The 20,353-nt window shown below is 39.1% G+C and overlaps 1 protein-coding gene across 1 annotated transcript in view; it reads right to left on the minus strand.

Annotated features, from left to right (window-relative positions):
* TPK1 (thiamin pyrophosphokinase 1) overlaps window positions 1-20,353 on the minus strand; it is a 390,159-nt gene that overhangs the window by 228,882 nt on the left and 140,924 nt on the right. The window contains exon 3 of the mRNA XM_052638857.1: window positions 9,074-9,143. Within this exon, the coding sequence (XP_052494817.1) occupies window positions 9,074-9,143 (70 nt within the window). The remainder of the gene's footprint in view (window positions 1-9,073; window positions 9,144-20,353) is intronic.

The raw sequence follows: 20,353 nt of genomic DNA on the forward strand, positions 1-20,353 counted from the left end.
AAGGCTTCTCAAGAGTCTTCTCCAGCACTACAATATGAAAGCATCAATACAAACAAACAAAATAGTGGTGTATCTCTATATAATGGAGCCCCACTCAACAGTAAAAATATTCAAACTACACACAACAACAAGATGAAAAGCATTTGATAGGGTAAAAAAAAGTCAGACAAAAGAAACAAACTCTGTAATACCATTCTTATGATATTCTAGAAGGCTGCAGGAGCAAGAGAGTGAGGGATCAACTGCCAAGGAAACAGGAAGGAAATCAGGGGGGTGGCAGACATGTTTTCATCTGGGGGATGACAGACATCTTGACTGTGGTCATGAATACAACTGTTTACCAGTTCAAAACCAATTTAGCTCTATGTTTAAAATCAATTTTATTGTGTGAAATTAGTCCTGAACAAAGCCGATTAAAAACAAAAAAGAATCACGGAAGCCAGACATCATATTCCATGATTCTAACTACAATATGATAAGCTCTTACAAGCTTCCTAAGTGGTTGTACAATTACTGCACAGAGAATATTAACTATGAAAGACTATTTACAGCTCATATACTTATCCAATTATTCTATAATTCATCACACACCATAGCTTTGAAGGGCCACCCTCCATCCTCTTAACTCATCCAAGCCTTATATAATCAGCCCCAAGAGTGATACGTTTCCTCATCATGATTTCTCTGAGTTAATGCGAGAAGATAGATCTCTTCCTAAAAGGTCACATTTCAAGAAACTGCAGCCCATGAAGTGAAATGACTTGCAACACAGCTCATAGTAATAAAGCCATAGAATCCGAATCTGAATGCTGACCTAACTAATGAGTCCATGCATACTCTCACCGAACAATTCCCAACCTGGACACCAGGGACACTTTTCCCTCTGAAAAGAGAGGGACTGACCACAAAACTGCTACTGCTCCTTAAGTACGAATTAGAATACAGTGTAACATAAGACATTCCAGAAGTAAGCGGGACACACTACTACTCATAACTTCAGACAAAAAAGCAGAAAATGTTTTGAGATATAAGCTATGGCTGGTTTATGCATGCTAATAATATTAAAATATATACTTATATTTACATATACCCCCAAACTTTCTTCTCTAGCACCAAGATACTTCCAATACCTTAAAAATCCGACTGTTAAAAAAAAAAAAAAAATTAGTCTTTGTGACATTTCTGCCAAAATATCAAAGAAGAATCATTAATTCAATAAATCCTTGGATGCTCATTAGTGTACTGGGTATTACAAGGCACATAAAGAAGATTAATTATGATCACCAACTTCCAGGAGTTCACCACCTAACGAGAGAGATAAGATACATCTACATACAGCTAAATCACAAGATAAAATGGGAAAGTAAATAATTACCAAGTATTATGCAAAGTTACAGGACAAGAGATCACCAGAAATTTACAACCTAGTAAAGGGTACATCTTTACAGCTCTAAATCAAGGTAAAATGTTAACATAACACTGTAATTTAAAAGTACCACTATGGCGTAAGAGATGTCCAGGGCCGGGCAGAGAGGGGAGCTCTCATGGGGCAGACAGCATTTCAGCTGGACAGTTTTCCTACAAAGAAAGTTAGCATATGCAGTGAGTGAGTGAGCGAAGTCACTCAGTTGTATCCAACTCTTTGCGACCCCATGGACGGTAGCCTATCAGGCTCCTCCGCCCATGGGATTTTCCAGGCAAGAGTACTGGAGTGGGTTGCCATTTCCTTCTCCAGAGATTTTCCTGACCCAGGAATCAAACTCAGGTCTCCCGCACTGTAGGCAGATGCTTTTACCGTCTGAGATACCAGGGAAGCATATGCAAAGGCTCTATAAATTCTGACCAGTAAGAATGGACAGCCAGAGGGTGGGAACGGATTATGGGTGGTACCAACGTGTACAGGCTGAAGATCAGCCTGAGAAAGGATCTGGACCCAGGCAGTGGGGAAAAAGGGTTTGGGAGAACACAGGCAGGAAACTGGCATGGCTGACAAGATCGGCAAAAGCCAAACACTGATTCTCAGGTAATAGAAGCTTGGCGCTAGTGGTAAAGAAGACCCCCTGGAGTAGGAAATGGCAACCCACTCCAGTATTCTTGTCTGGAGAACCCCATGGACAGAGGAGCCTGGCAGGCTACAGTCCATGAGGCTGCAAAGAGTCAGAAATGACTGAAGTGACTTAGCACGCACACATATTTATAAACTCATCCAAATGCCTAACTATTAAAGGTATTCAATAAATACCTGAACGAATGAATGAATCGCAAGTTAAATGCTACATTCTTATTTCTGTCAATGGGTTATCACAGAGAGAAAAAAGCTTTCTGTTTAAGTCAGTTTGCCTTAACTAGATTCTAACAGAATAAAGTTTACAATCGCTTACCTACCTTTAAAGGCATTATTTTTTTTTAATGATCAATATAAACTGTATCTCTCATATTGTCACACTACTTATGTTGTACCATAGATTTTGTCTCTGTATAGTTCTTATTTTCTCTTCTACTTGATTCCATAACTCTCTTCATCTCTTAAAGTAATTAGTGTGACTATGATTCTCCTATAAGCACCTCCAATAATGTTTCTTCAATTTTTTTTTCAGATTCAGAGAGCTGAGGAGTCTTTATCCCCAAAAAAATGTCCACCTACTAAAAATTCAATGTATTATTATTTTATTTTAGGAAGCCCAAAAGTAGGAAAAAAATCTAACATTCACTAGGTCAGACAGTAGTTTCCTTTGAGGGCAGGTTGGCAATAATGGGGAACGTGAGGAAGGCAGCCCAGCGCTGGGACAATACTCTTGCTGATGTCAGTACTGTTTACATTACTGTGCCCTCCTTTGTGAGAATTCACTGGGTTTTATCATTATACCTGTGCAATTCTCTCTGTGTCTGTATGCTTGTTTTTGATATTCATTATGCACTTCCCAGGTGGCAGTAGTGGTAAAGGCAGGGGATATAAGAGATGTGGGTTCCATCCCTGGGTTGGGAAGATCCCCTGAAGAAGAGAATGGCAACCCACTCCAGCATTCTTGCCTGGAGAATCCGATGGACAGAGGAGCCTGGCGGGCTACAGCCTATGGGGGTCGCAAAGGGTCAGACACAACTGAAGCAACCTAGCACACATGCACACACACACGGTGGGCAATGCTGGCAATTACAGTCAGCTGACCACTTTTCAGACCCTGGTTAAAAGCTGACTAGAGCAGCAACTGTTCTCCTCTTAGAAAGCAAGTGAACGTGAAGTGGCTCAGCCGTGTCCGACTCTTTGCGACCCCATGGACTGAAGCCTACCAGGCTCTTCCGTCCATGGAATTTTCCAGGCAAGAGTACTGGAGTGGGTTGCCATTTCCTTCTCTTAGAGTATCTGTTAAAGATGTAGAAAAAAAGAATAACTGGAGTATGGGAGGAGAGTGGTGGGGATATGCGGGGCAAGCATAACCCTCCCATCATCACTATCATTTAAGTGAAAAACAACCATGCAATATTCTTCAATGTGGACAATTTACACTTTTCTGATCTAATACAGTGTCAATAAAACCACCAATACAAAAATGAAACAAACCTCCAATGCCTATCAATGATGAACAAGAAAAAAGTCTGCTCCACAAAATCTTCCTAGAGATTCCTTCCCCACTTCTCTTGTATTTTCCCCCCTCATCTCTGCGTCCTGTGATTATTCTGACCATGGGGCCAGGCTTCACCACCTGGATTCTGACCAGGATTCTACCTACTTGAGAGAAGACAGGAGACAGATGTTGTGAGGCTGTCAAAGGACTTTCAGTCACAGACCACTACCAGTGCATCAATGTGAGACTGGAGTCAGTATCAGGCTGCAGCTTTAGAACTAGGGGTGTCAGTCCACACATCTTACCCAAATTTACTACTCCACATTTCCAAAAACAGACATCTGGGCTGAGGAAAACAGTCAGCTAAGAGTATAGGAGTCTCGCTGTACGAAGACTGAGTCTTCATAAAATTCCTTCCTCTTTCATCTGAAGTCTACAACCACTGCTCAGATCCAGTTCTCACTGGCAGTGCCCATTCTGTGTCTGCCTGCCTGGATCTCCACCCTCTTCTGTCTCATATACAGACTGAACGTAAACGTGAACGTGAAGTTGCTCGGTCGTGTCCGACTCTTTGTGACGCCATGGACTGTAGCCTACCAGGCTCCTTTGTTCATGGGATTTTCCAGGCAATAGTACTGGAGTGGATTGCCATTTCCTTCTCCAGGGAATCTTCCCGACCCAGGGATTGAACCCGAGTCTCCCACATCATAGACAGACGCTTTACCATCTGCGATCTCAGCCAAAAGGCCGAACACACCTCCAAATCAGAACCTATCAGCTCTCAGAGTAGAGGCAATCTCGTTACCCAAAATACACAGGCCATCAGTCAAAGTCACTCAAAACCTTAGGGAACAGAGAACAGAACAACTGTAACCAAATATCCATTAACAAATATTTTTCGAGTGTATAATACTCTCAGGAAATTTTCTAGACACAAGGAAATTTACATTCATTGAGGTTACATTCACCTGAACAAGAAAAATTAGTCAAATCTTCTGAAGTCCAATGGCAGAACTCAACGGAACTCTTTGCTATGTAGGGAGATGTAACAGGTAATTTTTATTTTCTTCTTTCTGTTTCTCCCAACTCACTAATACAAACTCAAATCATCACGCATTGCTTTTAACAATAAAAACATTTAGGGCTTATTTAAAAGAAAAACACCTTGTAAATGGAGAGAGGTAACCTTGATGAAAGTGAAAGAAGAGAGTGAAAAGGTTGGCTTAAAGTTCAACATTCAGAAAACTAAGATCATGGCATGTGGTCCCATCACTTCATGGCAAATAGATGGGGAAACAGTGGCAGACTTTATTTTGGGGGCTCCAAAATCACTGCAGATGGTGACTGCAGCCATGAAATTAAAAGACGCTTACTCCTTGGAAGCAAAGTTATGACCAACCTAGACAGCATATTAAAAAGCAGAGACATTACTTTGCAAACAAAGGTCTGTCTAGTCAAAGCTATGGTTTTTCCAGTGGTCATGTATGGATGTGAGAGTTGGACTACAAAGAAAGCTGAGCACCAAAGAATTGATGCTTTTGAACTGTGGTGCTAGAGCAGACTCTTGCAAGTCCCTTGGACTGCAAGGAGATCCAACCAGTCCATCCTAAAGATCAGTCCTGGGTGTTCACTGGAAGGACTGATGCTAAAGCTGAAACTGCAATACTTTGGCCATCTCATGCGAAGAGTTGACTCATTAGAAAAGACCAATGCTGGGAGGGACTGGGGGCAGGAGGAGAAGGGGACAATAGAAGATGAGATGGCTGGATGGCATCACCAACACGATGGACATGAGTTTGGGTAAACTCCAGGAGTTGGTGATGGACAGGGAGGCCTGGCGTGCTGTGATTCATGGGGTCACAAAGAGTCGGACACGACTGAGCAACTGAACTGAACTGAACCTTCAGAGTTGACCCAGCAATCCCACTGCTGGGCATACACACCAAGGAAGCCAGAATTGAAAGAGACACATGCACCCCAATGTTCATTGCAGCACTGTTTATAATAGCCAGGACATGGAAGCAACCTAGATGTCCATCAGCAGATGAGTGGATAAGAAAGCTGTGGTACATATACACAATGGAGTATTACTCAGCCATTAAAAAGAATACATTTGAATCAGTTCTAATGAGGTGGATGAAACTGGAGCCGATTATACAGAGTGAAGTAAGCCAGAAAGAAAAACACCAATACAGTATACTAACACATATATATGGAATTTAGAAAGATGGTAATGATGACCCTGTATGCGAGGCAGCAAGAGACACAGATGTGTAGAACAGACTTTTGGACTCTGAGGGAGAGGGTGGGATGATTTGGGAGAATGGCATTGAAACATGTATACTAGCATGTAAGAAACGAATCGCCAGTCTATGTTCGATGCAGGATACAGGATGCTTGGGGCTGGTGCACTGGGATGACCCAGAGAGATGGTATGGGGAGGGAGGTGGGAGGGGGGTTCAGGATTGGGAACACGTGTACACTCGTGGCGGATTCATGTTGATGTATGGCAAAACAATACAGTATTGTAAAGTTAAAAAAAAAAAAAAAAGACAAACCTTTGTGAAAGATGCGGAAGGCTGAATGCATTCAGTACAGGATCAGACAGACGTGAGGTTACCACTGAATTTCCCCCAGCGCCATCCCTCTGCAGACCCTGCTCCTCTGCTACTGTCTGCGTCAGTCTTCCTTCTTTCCAGTCCTAATGTGTAAAGATCCCACTTTCTCTCCAATTAAAGATGATTCCCTACATATTCATGCTTTATTGCATAATTCTAAGGTATTGCATTGTAGATTAAAACACTGAATAAATGAAAATCAAGAACAAATGAAGCAGTGGTCCACATCCCTAACCTGGCTTTCCAAAACTCATAAATATTTCTTCTCTTTCCATTGTAAAGCCTTTCTGTTAAAAATACAGCTAACAGGAACCATGTTTAGTCACCTATGTCCAATTAGTTTAACAGGTTAGGGTTTGGATTTAATGAGATTTATTCCAAGGCTTTAATTCCCACATGAAGCAGTTAGCCTCACTCATCTCCCTTTAAAAACTCTACCCTCACCCCAGCCAACCATGCCCCCAAGCTTCAGATGTGTACCATGGCAAACACATTATTATAACTCGGAAATCAACACCAAGTACATTTTCTTCTTAAACATCCTCATATATAGACACATAGTTGTTAGATAAATCATATAAATCTTGGAAGAGTTCCCTAAGGTTACTTATAAATGTGTTCAAAAGTACTGGAAATGATTACTTTGAAATTTGGGCAAAAATAATGGCACTCATTCCCAAATTGGTGATGTGTGTTACTTTCAAATGAGAGTAAATATGTTGGATGTTATCTGTCTTACTAGTGTCCAGTTCCATCCAATAAAAGTAATCAGTACAGAAATCTATGTTTTTTCATAGGCATTCTAGACGGTTCTTACACTCAAGGAAGACTTAAAAAGTACTGTGCCAATTCCTTCCACAGCTCTGCTTCATACAATTATATTCATAAGCTACACCCATCATTAGAGAAATGGCACTCAGTACCAGATCGCTGGTCAGCAAGGAGGCTACAGGTAAGAAACAAAAAGCACCTCCTCAAATCTTGCCCTCATGGCCATTATGCTCCTCACTGCAATAACTGGCCAGACACTTCTTATAACACATACTTGAGTATTTTTTCATATCCTGCCCATGTCAGGTTGTAGGAAATACAGTCAAAGGAATCCACAAAGTTTAAAAATAAAGAACCACAAGTCTATTCTCTATGTCTGTTTCCCCATTGTTGCCCTGTAAATAAGTTCTTCAGTACCATTTTTCTAGATTCTGTATATATGTGTTAGAATACGGTATGTATCTTTCTCTTTGTGACTCACATCACTCTATATAATAGGTTCTAGGTTCATCCACCTCACTAGAACTGACTCAAATGCATTCCTTTTTATGGTTGAGTAATATTCCATTGTGTATATATACCACAACTTCTTTATCCATTCATCTGTTGATGAACATCTAGGCTGCTTCCATGTTCCAGCTATTGTAAACAGTGCTGCAATGAACAAGGGGATACATGCGGCTCTTTCAATTTTGGTTTCCTCAGGGTATATGCCTAGGAGTGAGATCACTGGGTTATATGGTGGTTTTGTTCCTAGCTTCATCAGGAATCTCCATACCGTCTTCCATATGTAAAGTAGATAGCCAACAGGAATCTGCCATATGGCTCAGGAAACTCAAACAGGGGCTGTGTATCAACCTAGAAGTGTGGGATGGGGAGGGAGATGGGAGGGAGTTTCAAAAGGGAAGGGATATATGTATACCTATGGCTGATCTAAAGCAACTGTCCTTCAATAAAAAATAAATTCATTTAAAAAAAAAAGTACAGACTTCTAGTTATGAGATAAGTCCTGGGGGTGTGATAATGCACAGCATTGTAACAATAGTTAGCAACGCCACCTTACCTGTTTGAAAATTATTGAAAATAAATCTTAAAAGAGCTTATCAAAAAAATAAATAAATAAAGAAGCACAACATGTTAAGAATTTAAATTGCTTCCTAGGCTGCCACTGTGGCTACATTTTTCGATTATACATCCACACATGTCCAGTCTCAAAGAACACATGCCGTTCTCCTATAAGCAACCAGGTGCTTTCAAAGAGCATCTCCATTAGAAATGTGAGGTAAAAATTTCGATGTCATAGAGACGTATTTTACATCATTTCAAAATATGTGTATTTAATTCAGACCTATGATATGCTGCATCATAATACTTTGACTTTTTTACAGCAAGGAGGTGTTTTCTCAAACTGTAAATATTTCAGTACGTTCAGTAACACAGCAGAACTAAATTTCCCAGCTAGTTAGTCTACTTATGCCTAGACTATAAACTGTCTCTGCCAAGAGGATGCACTAGACACACGTTGGCAGTGAGCTAGATTTAAACTGTGCTTTCATCAAACTTCTTCTCACGTCTAAAAGCAGCTCACCATGTCTAAAAATAGCTCACCATGCCAAGATCAGGAAAACCAGAGTGTACAGGTAACAAATCACTAAGAAATAAATTACTTCTCTCTTAAAAGTGCATGTGTGCACAACTCAGAACTAAATTAAATTATACTGAGTTTTATTCAATACTATTATAAAAATCTTCCACCTTCTACAACAGGATACATATTTTATATAAGATCAATTTGTATTCCTTTAAACTAGTTGAATAAAAACTCAAGTTACCATCATTTTAGTCAATATCCAAAGTCCTCACATGTTCTGGTATTTGATAATGTTATTTAAAAAGACTTTTGAAATAGAATTGTTTTACGAAGAGTATGATTGGCCTATTTCTATTAATACCACTCAAAGCAAAAACTAATACAACATGGTTAAGCAACTCGCTTTCTCTCTGAGGTGGTTTTCTGTAAGAATTTGAAGGAAAATGAACAATCACCATTTACTAAGAAGAAAATAAAACAGGCTCAAAAGCAGAACTGATGTAATAGACACTGGCTGAAAGAAAGCTTACCTCTCCCTCTCTCCTTCTGTGACGTCATATAAGCGGTTGGCACCTCCATCAGCACAGGCTTTTAAAAGAGCTTCAAAAAGAAAAAACCAAGAATCTTTCAAAATAGAAAGCTCAGAGCAGCATTCTATCACATGATGAATGCTAAAACACTCAGACACACACACAGTCATGCTTCCCTCCACATTCCACATTCAGCCAACAACGTTGCTGGAACTAAAAACCATCCTACCCATCACACACACAAATAAGACAGAACTGCCAAATAAGACAAAGTGCATTTCCTTTTTCCATCTTTTCCAATTCCTCCTATTAAATAAAGAGGGAGACTGTATGCGATGTCCTCATCAACCCCTAAAGCTTGCTTTTCCTTCTTTGTAACAGAAGGCAGAACTTGGGATCCAAGACAGGTAACAGGACATAGCTTATAACTTTCCTCCTTAATTTTATGAGTTTTTATAGAAAGTTTCTATTTACAGCAGATTTTAAGAGTTTCCATAGGGCTTCCCTGGTAGCTCAGTCAGTAAAGAATCTGCCTGCAGTGCAGGAGACCTGGGTTCAATCCCTCGGTTGGGAAGATTCCCTGGAGAAGGAAATGGAAACCCACTACAGTATCCTTGCCTGGAAAATCCTACGGACAGAGGAGCCTGGCAGGCTGCAGTCCATGGGGCTGCAAAGAGTTGGGCATGACTGAGCGACTTTCACTTTTAAGGGTCTCCATATTTTATTGTGATACAGAAGGTTCCTCTTAAAAATAAATTATAACACTATAAGTTTACTCTAAAATATGAAGTAACTAATAATCTAGATATGTGTGATTGTAAAAATAGAGAAGGTGTTACAAAATTGACTGAAACTTGGAAAAATCCTAAGATACCAAATAAAGCAAAAAAGCCCAGCTGCCCCTCTAACTGGGGCTTTTTATTGCTTGCCTTCTTATGCTTTTTCTGTGATATCACCCTAGGATTTGAAGTTACTGGTCAATCATTCCTTGAAATTTTTTTAACCCATGGTCTACTATCTCTGTCGTTATTTCTCTAACATCCAATTTTCCTAGAAATGTCAGTCTTAGCATCAATTCATCCCCTTTATTCCTTTTTTTAATAAAAAAATCTTTTACCTATTAATTTCAAATCAAACTTTTTATTTTAAATCCTGGGTGATAAAAGAGAGAATGTTGAGATGTCTAATTTTCTAATTCCTCACCCTGAACAAACCAAAGTCTTATTTCTGTCCCCACAAAGCTGTTAAAACCAATCACAAGGCCATAAAAATAAGCAAAGAGCATGGACACCAGCAGTTTCAAAAGAAATAAACTATAGTTGGCCCTCCGGATCCAAAGGTTTCTAATATACGGACCGCTCTTGGATCTGTGAAAGTGAAATCCGTGGATGCAGAGGGCCAACTGTATTCCTTTACTGCACCATTTCACATAATTGACTTCAGCATCTGTGGATTTTGGTATCTCGGGGGATCCAGCCTCTCACAGAAACCAAGAGACAGCTGTATTTTTTAGAGCTACGTCTTCATTTTATTGCACTGATGAGATCACCTTCCTATTCTGCAAATTTAGCTACACACTTAAAAGAGTGTTTATATTCAGTAACATCTACCTCCAGATTTGTAGGTGTTCAATGACAGGCGGGGTGAAAGGATAACGAACGAACTGATAGTATTGGCATGGTAAAGATCCCAGTGAATTTTCTGCTAATCCATGATATATCTAATACAGTTTTCTGGGTCCTACATTACATCAGAAATAAAACAGAGACCAAGTTGAGGGGAAAAAAGATATTCTTTTTTTGCTTCAGCTTCTTCATCTGTAAATTGTAATAGTATCACCTTCGACAGAGTCATTAAGCAATTAATGACAATTGCTTGTCATTATATAATGATATATCATGCTCATCACAGTACTGGAGCATAGTAAGCATTCAACAAACATTAGTCCTCTTCCTCCACTCCTGTTAGAATGAAAATAAACACTAAAAAAGCATTGTGTTCCTAGAAAAGTCTAAGGTTCTTAAAAAGTACAAAACAAAAATAAGAGGTTTTACAAACATATCTAAGAGAGACATATCATTTTACCGATTAACCAACAACACACATTTCCCTTTAAAGAATGGGACTCAAATTCAAGTTATACCATAAACATAACTTGCAGAGCATCGTAAAATATTCTGTACATTTCCTAAATATCAAAAACTAAAATTTCAAAGATATCAAAAGCTAAATGGAGAAAGAATCTCACATATAAAAGACTCTGCCAAACAAATGAACAGGGAGATGGAAAATACTGATAAATAGAAACAGATGGTAAACTATCAGTAATCACCCTCAGAGTACATAAAACATTTCTCTGTAAACAAAATTAACACATCTACGGGATCTTTTTATGTAAAAATTGATTCACTGAAGTAAAATGAAAATATAAAAGTAGTGGCCAAGGACTGTCAAACAGTGACTTGTCAAGTTATCGCACTATATTATTTTGCAGAGATCAGCTGATTTTAACATTTATACCTATTATGTGGCAGGCCCTAAACAGAATAGAAAGACGAATAACAGAAAGAACTGGCTCTCCAGACTCTCACTTTTGTGGAAAAAGGAGAAACAGAATTGCATATATGCATGGCCCTGTAGACGCTGATGAGGGTCATGACAGAAGGAACGCAGCGCAATGCAACAACAGGGAGAGGGGAGATCAATTTCAGTGGACAAGTCTGTAACACTGTTGATTATTAACTCTTGTTCAGTTAAAAATCAGTGTTACTTTCATAATCCAAAATTGTTTTCCCATGCCTATCATTTCTCATACCCTGATTTAAATTGGTATTTTTAGAGCAGTTTATTAAAAGAGAAACACCTAAGTCAGAGGAAGTAAATTTATACACACCTATTCCTGTTTTAAGGGCTTCCCAGGTGGCTCAATGGTAAAGAATCTGCCTGACAATGCAGGAGACGCCAGTTAGATCCTTGGGGTGGCAAGATCCCCTGGAGAAGAAAATGGCAACCCACTCTAGTATTCTTGCCTGGGAAATCCCATGGACAGAGGAATCCAGTGGGCTAGAGTCTGCGGGGTCATGCAAAGAATCAGACATGACTGAGTGACTAAATAAACAAACAGAATTCCTGCTTTAAATGGCTTCATAAAATCTGTGGACCAGTCTTTCATTACCTAGAAGCTGGGATTGGGGTACAAGCCATCTTGTAAAAAAGAAAATAAGTTCCAGTACCTTCTAAAACTATTTTATTTTGTTGTGAATAAAGTTTATCAAAAAAAGATACTTAACTGCTTTTAAATCTCACTTTTAAATCCAATTATTTTCCATATACTTAAATAAAATGGCATTTGGAAAATAAAGCTTCACGCATGCATTACATAATGTGGGCAGGAATTCAGTGACAGCAACTTGAAAACTGAGTAAACAAATATCACTATTAATGAAAGCGACCAACTTAAAAAAAATCAGTAAAGAACGAAAAAAAGTAAAGGACATTCTCAAATAAGATATTTTTGATAAATCATGAGTCAGCCTTAAATATATACTCACTCCATCATCATTTAACTTATGCCAAGCTTTAATGAATAGAAGTTACTGCATGAGCTATTCTTAATGTAAAATTTTTATTGGCTTATACAGCAAAATTTTTGCAGATTTATCAAATACTACAACTTCAATGGTTGAACAGTTGTTTACTATGCATCAGTCTGATATGAGCTGAAGACTAACATACATTAAAATCTCTATATCAACTTTATATATTGGTACTACCAGTAAGCATATTAAATACATCTTTAACATTTTTTTTTTAAAACCTGGCATCGTATAAATGACTGTTACTGACAAATACTGTAGAGTTTGACTCATAATCAAAGGCTAATCGGTTATTTCATTAATTTCTATTGAATAAAGTTGGACATAAATAATTTGACTTTCTGAAAAGCAGACTATTAAATTGGTTTCAAGTATTAAGATGGAAGAAAAAATAAACTAAAGTGAAAGAAATATTTTTCAGTCTTAGCCATCTGAAAGATACATTTGATTCCGGTCTAGATCAGCTACTTATTAGCCTTATGACTGAGCTACTCCCAGGTATACTGATTCTAATGCAAAATAAAGAGTATTATATATATTTTACCAAACTCACAAAATGTTTCAGGAACTGGAGAAACAATAAAGATAAAATGAGAAGGAAGTAACATGGGGAAACAAATTCTCTTACATGCTGTTGATAAAATTATAATTTTGAGAAACAGTTCGGCAGATTTATAAAAATTTAAATGTGCACAACCTTTGATCCAGAAATTCCATGTAGTCTCTATAAAACTTGCCCAAATTCACAGGACATATAGACAAAGACAGTCACTGTGATATTATGTGTAATCCTGAAAAAACTGCCAGCAAACTTAAATATCAGCAGTTGAATATTGGTAAAATATATCAAGACCTTTGTACAGAACCATACTTTTTTAAAAAGTAGCTCATATGTATTTATATGGTACTTCTGCAGAAGATAGGGTTAAGGTAAAGATTTATTTTTTGCATAACTAATTTTCATCAAGGTAACCTCACTCTTGCACTCTCTACCTATAAGTGGCATTAAATCTTACCCAGATTTGGCACATGGCTCAATCCATGATGTTATATGCCCTGCCCAGAGAGACTGATTCAGAGACAGAGATGTGATCCAGTCAAAGATAGTGAATCCTAAGGAGACCTCCCGGGTTCTCTTTTCTCTGCCACCTGAGAGAATGGCTGGGAGAAGTTTGCTCTGTGATGGACTATCACGTCAGCACGGAGAACAGAGCCAGTACACGAAGGCAAAGCTAAGAAACAAGAGTGCTGTCTGAGTCCCTGTAGTCCTAACAATAGCCTATTTGACTGCATGAGCTAATAAATTCCTTTCTTTTTTTTGGCTCAGGCCAGTTTGAGCTGGGTTCTCTGTCATTTGAAACTAAAGGAAATGTAACTAACCCAAATATTAATTTTTACTTCAAAGACACATAATCTTCCTATTGGTTGGAGAATACTACCTTATTATGTCTCAAGTCTGTACTGGATCAAGGTCTTAAGAGGAAGTACATATTTTTGTAGGTAGCTGGCTTATTATTTGTACATACTCTCACCTGCTAAGCCTCAACTATGATCCAGATCAGTCAGTTCCTGGTTAATAGATGCAGTACCATGCTTCCCCTATCAGAGAAGGCAATGGCACCCCATTCCAGTACTCTTGCCTGGAAAATCCCATGGACGGAGGGACTGGTGGGCTGCAGTCCATGGGGTCGCTAAGAGTCGGACACAACTGAGGGACTTCACTTTGACTTTTCACTTTCCTGCATTGGAGAAGGAAATGGCAACCGACTCCAGTGGTCTTGCCTGGAGAATCCCAGGGATGGGGGAGCATGGTGGGCTGCCGTCTATGGGGTCACACAGAGTCACACATGACTGAAGCGACTTAGCAGCAGCAGCTTTCCCTATTGAGAGGTTATTTCATGGGGGGGAAAACTTCCATTCAAAGCCTTTCATGGAAATCCATGCTCTCTGAAAGAGAGAGCAACAATTTACTTCACTCACAGGAGTTCCAAAGTGCATAATTAATTGCTGTTTAGATAACTCTTTCGTAGTTTAAGATGAAAGGTTTAATTTACAGTATATTTATGTGCAATTATTAAAAGAGCTCACATTATTTGTAATATCCCACAAATAGTGAGTGGAACACTCTTTAAATTTTAGTCAAGTCAGTAACACAGAATTATCCTTATTTCAAATAAAAAGCAAATGGTATTTATACTGAACATCTCCATGTAGAGTGCTGTGCTAGTCCTAATAGGCTGGTTCATGCCATGTAATGAAATTTTTTTATTATCTTTAAGCAAATGCTGTTGTGTAAATTCTATTATCCTTTCTCTCTGCCACCTTCTGCCTCCTCCTCTCCTAGTTATGCGCTATGGAGATAAAGTGTGACATTTAGTCATCTTTGATGCTATTTATAAAGCCTACAATCAGGTACCTCTTTAACACTTAGTGACACCAAATATCTCATTACCAAGAAATCTTAATAACAGCCAAACATCAAACTGTTTATCCTAAAGTGGCACAGGGAAATTTTTCTCAAAGATGAGTAAAGCTCATAAAGTGTAAAAACTACAAAGAGGGAAGTGGTGCAGAAAAACAGGGTCTTGTAAATGAAGCCAGCATATGCAGGCCTGTCCAAAGGTGAGTTCTTGGGAATGATTAAGGGTGAGTGCCTTCTCCATCATTAAATTTCTACTAAAGACTGCCCATTCTGTAAGGACAAGACAGCAAATATGCATACTCAATCTACAGGAAATAAGGAAACATAACAGACCTTTGTTGGTATTGGTTAAAATACAGGGTTGCTCAACCTTGCTACTAAAGCTGTGCCTTACAGCTTGTGGGATCTTAGTTCCCCAACCAGGGATCGAACCCATGCCCTTGGCAGTGAAAGCCCCAAGTCCTAACTACTGGACTGCCAGGGAATTCCCTGTGTCTTTGTTTGAGGGGCTGTCCAGTACATTGTAAGATATTCAGCAGTGTCTGTGGCCTTACCCACTAGATGCCAGTAGTACCCAGGTTGTGACAACCAAAAATCCAGACAATGGAAAATATCCCCTAGCTGGTAAGAATCACTCCCAATGCCCAAACTGGAAGACCACTTATAGTTCTTCAGGATGCTCAGGATCCCATCACGTCCAGCTGTAAGGCAGATTGCTCATCACTATTCTTAAAAATTTCAACTTAAAAACATGACTATCACCCAGAAGCTACATTCAACCTAGCTACCAATGTCAGGAGAATTAATAAAGCAACTTATGTCCTAACTCAACTGCCTTCCAATCCATCCCAGATGCAAACTGTGCAAACCTACCGTCGTATCCTCTCTTTTAGACTCTCTGAATTTTCAGTAAGACCTCTTCTACCAACTGTACATGTATTAATACCTATACTATTGTAGGCAATCTTCCAGCAAAAATCCATACCCTCTCTATTTGAGCCTCCTATTTATTTGAGACTCCATTACTAAACTATTTGCCACTGGTGAGAACAGTCAGGTCCTTCTGACTGTGTGCTGGGTGGCGCACTTCCTCCCCCATATCAGATGAGAAACCACCATCAGAGATATAACTGCAGACGGCGTGAAAAACGACAACTTCTATTAGCTCAGTTCATTTTGTAACACTGGTACAGTGGCAGTGACAAAATAATGAGATGTGGCAGATTTCTATGAATGACCAAAAATGATTAAGCGCCTAGAACTATCCAGAAGAGCTAGAATAAAAGAAAACAGTAATGATGGTGGCTGGTTCACCTGGCAAAAGTAAAGGCTTTTAAACAAAAACTGATGAAAATGTGTTACCTAATGGAAGAAGGCCCATGATATGGAGCCAGTCTCCCTCCTCTGTCTGTTCATTTAACACCAGAATTCCTTCCCTCTCCTTTTTTAATGGATCAGTGGTATTAGATCTCAGAACTTATATCATGTCATATTTCAATTGAGACATTTATTTCTGAATCAATAGTGAAAAGGCATCAAAATCAGATATTTGTCACACAAATAAGAGATACATGTATCTTATTTTGTAGAGATAGAACACCTTGTCAGTTCATACCTGTACCTTTCCAAGTACCTCTGACATCTTTAGAAAAATATTTTAACACAATTTACTACATGAGAGTTTCTAGCAAACCAACTGATTCTTTTAAACAAAAAATCATTAACTCTACATGGTAATAATAGAATAATTTCATCAAGTGGGCCTTAATACAAAATAACTAGAAACTGAGAAGTAAGTGCATATTTTTACCAGCAACTAACAAGAATTTCATATATGTCAATTTCATAATTAACTAGGCTCCTTTTCTAACTGAGCACAATCAAGCTAATTCTTCTTCCTAGTTAGAGGGGAAAAAGAGTATGTGTGGGAGGACTGTTTGATGGCTATGAGTAAGAGAAGAGGGAGAAGAATTAGGGATAGTATTTCTAGAAATAGACGAAAAGAAGAATCATTGGACTCCTGTTAAAAGCAAGAGATAATTACCCAACAATTCATTTTGGGCCTCCTTTAGGCCAAGAGTTATAACCAGGTGGAACAAAGGACAATTAAAGAGCTTCAAGGTGCTGAATAAATGCCTTACTATGCTATTTCTTAGTTTGTAAGTTTTATCTGAGAACATTCTTAGAGATAAATTAGTCTTACTCTTTAAAACATGACTTATCAGGGCATGAAAAAGCTCATTTTTTAAATAATTAAAAGAAGGCCAGTTGCTTTAGAGTTTAGGCAGATAAGGGAATAGCTTTGAGAGATAAAACTGAAAGGCAGTCAAGGACCATATTAAGCAGGTCATGGTGCTGAACAGAGTTTAAGTGTAAAAGGAAGCCACGATGGGTTTTGAGTTTGAGAGTGTTCTATTCTGACTTAAGTGTTAAAGAGCTTTCTTCCTTTTAAGTTGAGAACAGATTAGGAGACAAGAGTGGAAGTAATGACTCTAGCAGACCAGAGGTGACCAGCAGGGATGGTCGCTTAGACGAGATTTGCAGCACTTAAAGCAGAGACACTTGTGTGTGTTTCACGATATATCTGGCAGCTGGCAGCTGGCAGCGACTGGACTGGCTGAGAGACCTGCATGTGGAGGGTAATGCAAAAGGAATCAGAGATGACTCAACTTCTTGTCTTAAGGAACTGACAAACATGTTTGCAGCTTTTTAGTATTTCCCGTACTGTTGTTTTGTCCAATGCTTGACCACATTCCATAAACTGGCTCTTGCTATTCCTGGCCTTGTATCATCTTTCACAGTTTTACTGTTCCATCGGTATTATATCCTATGGACTTGCCTACATTCTCCTTACAATGAGACATGTAAAGCTTTAAAATTTTTTTGTTTTATTTTTAATTGCAGGATAATTACTTTACGATAGTATGATCGTTTCTGCCATCTATCAACATGAAGCAGCCATAGGCATACATATGTTCCCTCCCTCTTGAACCTCCTTCCCACCTCCCTCCCCACCCTACCATCTAGGTTGTAACAGAGCACCAGCTTTGGGTTCCCTGCATCATGAGACATGTAAAGTTTTGAATAGCTCTTCTCCCACTGTTCTCTACATTGTATTTGCTGAAAGGTGTCTCTGTACAGTGGAAATATTTTTTAATACTAATCGTAGTTAACAATTGAAAGTGTTACCAAAAAAGTTTAATGAAAGTTGAAAACGCAAAGTCTGTAGGAGAGACATGTTATTAATAAGTGTTCACAGCAGTTTTATTGTTTGGGATTGGGTTTGTTTGGGTTTCCTTGTTTGTTTTCGTTACTCCTAAATCAAAGGAAACATGAAACCAAAACATTAGAAAGGACCTGAGATAACTGGTTATACAAAATAACTTCTGGCAAAGGAGCCCCAGTCTGAAAACGCAGAAGCAATTGCTATGGCAAACACCAAACGAAAAACCTAAAACAGATCAGTTTTTCCTGTTTTTTTTTTTTTTCCCCTCCCAGAGACTTGCATCAACATTACAAGAAATGTTATTTTTAGAAAATTCTTAAAAGGAAAACAGAGGCACAGAGATGGTAAATAAGCACAAGAAAATGTGTTAAACTTCACTGGGAAACTCAAAACCACAAGATAACACTGTATCCGTATGAAATGGCTAAAATAAAATACAGTAACTTTATATCAAATATTGGCAAGGAAACAGACAAACTGGATCATTTATACCTTGCCATGGACAGAGGAGCCTGGCGGGGTCCATGAGGTCGCAAAAGAGTCGAACACACTTAAGCAACTAAACAACAAATTTGTGCTTTACTCTGACATAATTAACCTTACAACAACTCAAAAGGCTTGTCTTTTATTTCTCATTTCACAGACAAGGAAACAGGCTCCAAGTCACAAAGTTATCTGTCCCAGGTTACATAAATTCTCTTGTGGGCTTGAGTGAGAACTTGAATTTAGAAAATAAGATTTTTCACTCGTGTGCTACGTAGTTAGAACTAGAATTATTTTACCAGTGGAGCCGGAATCAGAACCCAGGTTCACCTGGCAATGGAGCACACACTATCTGTTCCACCAGAAGGCCTCTGCTGGGCATCTAAGCTGGTGTGGTAAGGCAAAGTGACATATGAAGCCACACAAGCTTAAAGCACAAAGAACCTCAAATATCAACTTCCCCAGGAATTACAACGTACACACTTTTCCAATGCCGTAAAGTACCTGGTAAGAGCCACACAGATGTTCACACCTACTGATCCACTAACCCATTCACACACCTAGCTTTATGTCCTACTAAAAGAAAATGAACAACAGGCTGAGAAGATTCCTAAGAGGCCTTTTAAACATCAGCGTCACCTGTATTGGTCTTAGCATACTGGAGGAAACACTGTGCCTTCTGTGCCATTAGGGCCCAATCAGGAGATACCGTGCAGTGATTCAAACAAACAGAGAAAGAAAACAGGTGAGAGCAATGCGAATGTGGGAAAATTAGTAACAGGGACAGGAGTAATGGGGGTGCGAGTGCTGAAGACAGAATACAGAGCAGACCTAGGAAGCAGACACACTAGAGAGGGTGCCGTGGTGGGAAACCCTCCCTCTGAAGCGCCGGGGAGGGTGGGGGGAAGAGACACCACACTCAGCGAGGTGATGGCCTTGGGATTTGCTGCGAAGCCACCTGAAACGGTCCAGGACACTGGAATCAAGAAGAGAAGCCCCTTCATTCAGAGATCCTTTCCCACGCCCTCTGCGGACACAGCTGAACATCACACTCGCTGCAAAGGAGAAATGCTTACATGGCCAGGCTCCACGACCACAGAACAGATCATGAAGCATGGATTCAGAGCTTGGAGGCAATAAATTAATAATTTCTCAAAAAAAAAAAAAGTAGGGTTGGCCAAAAAGTTCACCCGGATTTTGCCATAGGACAGTATGGAAAACTCAAACTTTTTGGCCAATCCAGTATAAATTGTTCTTTCCCCTTCTGACAGTGAATGTTTCTTTATTCAACTGGACAGTTCCCAGCTGCTTCTGTATCCTGAAATATCTAAAGTTTCCTTTTAAGTGGTACTCCCTCCTAGCCATCACCCAAGCCTCAAGCCACAGACAGGCATTCCATAAGTGCTTGTCAACCTTAACTGAAATACACCACAGCTGACACGTCTTTAAAAGGCTTAGGCTAATTCTAGATTTTAAAAATACTTTTTTTTAATCTTAACTCACAAGGGTACTGTGTGGCCCTAAGTTTATTAGGCATTTTCCTGAAGGGATCT

The sequence above is a fragment of the Budorcas taxicolor genome, chromosome 4, assembly GCF_023091745.1.
Source record: "Budorcas taxicolor isolate Tak-1 chromosome 4, Takin1.1, whole genome shotgun sequence".
In the NCBI taxonomy this organism is placed as follows: domain Eukaryota; kingdom Metazoa; phylum Chordata; class Mammalia; order Artiodactyla; family Bovidae; genus Budorcas; species Budorcas taxicolor.